We start from the raw sequence: 1,727 nt of genomic DNA, 5'->3' as shown, positions 1-1,727 counted from the left end.
ACAGTCTTTCTCCATTTCGTGTGTAAATTTAAGTCGTGGATGATAACTGTTAAAAACTTTTAGTATGTCGTCTATCTTATTATTAGGTATTATTGTGAACACATCATCCACGTATCTGTAGTATGTGTTAACTTCAAACTCCAGTTGTTCCAAACAAAATGTCTCCAAGTCGTCCATTACTAAGTCAGCCAAGATTGGCGACAACGGGGATCCCATAGGGCTACCGAAAATCTGTTCATAGAACTGTCCATTAAAGCTAAAACTAGTTGATGATAATACAAGTTCAATAGCGTATAAAAATTGTTGTAAGTTAAAAAAGGTTTTTTGAGAAATCTCTAGCCATCTTTTTTCAATTGCTTTAATAACCAGCTCCTTCGGGATATTATTAAAGAGGGCGGTGACATCCAAGGAGAGGAGGATCTCTTCTCGTTCGATCCTTCTATTTTGAATCAGCTTTGTGAATGCCCAACTGTCCTTAATGTGAGATCTCGGTTTAATAACTGACGTTTCTAAAATCTCATGTAAGAATCTGGCCATTTTATATATCGGGCTTCCCAACGAGGATACTATGATTCTCAACGGTAAGCCCGTTTTATGGACCTTTGGTAAACCATAACATCTTGGCAGATTTCCATTGTTACAATTAAGATTTTTATATGTACGTTCATCAATGATGTTATTGTCCAACCATGTTTTAATCAAGTTTTTTACTTTATTCGTTAGTTGGTTTATCGGGTCTTTTTTTATTTTTTTGTATTTAGTGTCGTCGTCTAATAATTCTGTCATTTTACTCAAATATAATGTTTTATCCATGATTACCGTTACTTGTCCTTTATCAGCTTTTGTGACAAGAACATCATCGTTGAGATGTAAGAATTTTTTACATTCTTTATGTTCACGCAGGATGTGTCTGTCCAGATAATCTATGTGTTTGTTAGCTCTAAGAAACCTTTGCAGGTTGTTGCTGACATCATTCCTGGTCTCCTCAATTGTTTTCGTCCCGAATTTATATGCATTAGCTTCGAGATTCTTTATCACATTAACGACAGTCAGTAGTCTATCATCTTTATTTTTTGGGTCAATTGGCAATGAAAATCTGTCCCCCAAACTCAAAAAACGTGATACTGAATCTGGAATCTTTTTACTGCTGACGTTTACAATCCATTTTGAGTGATTAAACTTAAAAAAAGAGTCATATTCTGTGTGATATTTATTGAGTATATTATTGAATTTTTTGATTAATCTATTTTTCGTTTCCGTATCATGTTTATTAATCTTGTCCTTATTCATTAGGAAAAAGTTATTAGCTATGTCGTTAGGTAAAAGAAAGCGGATCTGAGTTTCTATTTTTATGTTTTCTTTTCTTAAAAATGTAAGATTGTAGTTCATATCTTTGATTTCCATATTCAGCAACGTCTTTTTTGTGCGCGATTTAAGTTCATTAAAACTACGATTAACACTATAGCTATGGAAGGCGGTGTACATTTGTAGGTTATAAATGTGTGGTGGTTTTACATTATAACGTCTGCATCGAAGTAAGAATATAAGCTGTTGTCTTTGTGTACATATCTTCATTTGTGTAGTTAGCCATGTCTTCAAAAATCCAGTAGTCCTTCTGCCGTATTGCTTAGTAATTAGGTTGAAAAATCCCTCGTGGGAGGACACCATCATTCAGGTCAACGGTGCAATTAAAATTGAAAACTATGATATTGATCCGCCAGCAAATA

General features: G+C 34.0%; 1 protein-coding gene across 1 annotated transcript; it reads right to left on the bottom strand.

The window, feature by feature from the left end:
- Positions 1-57: 57 nt before the first annotated feature.
- LOC105558566 lies at positions 58-1,668 on the bottom strand (the record flags this gene model as incomplete). The annotated part of the gene is made up of 1 exon (XM_012006317.1): positions 58-1,668. A coding segment is annotated over exon 1 (1,611 nt), but the record flags the coding sequence as incomplete, so codon positions are not given.
- Positions 1,669-1,727: the final 59 nt, after the last annotated feature.

Source organism: Vollenhovia emeryi, unplaced genomic scaffold (assembly GCF_000949405.1).
Source record: "Vollenhovia emeryi isolate VEMERY1.0 unplaced genomic scaffold, V.emery_V1.0 DF947198.1, whole genome shotgun sequence".
Classification (NCBI taxonomy): Eukaryota; Metazoa; Arthropoda; class Insecta; order Hymenoptera; family Formicidae; genus Vollenhovia; species Vollenhovia emeryi.
Note: the sequence above shows the minus strand (reverse complement) of the source record. Positions and strands in the feature narration are given on the sequence as shown.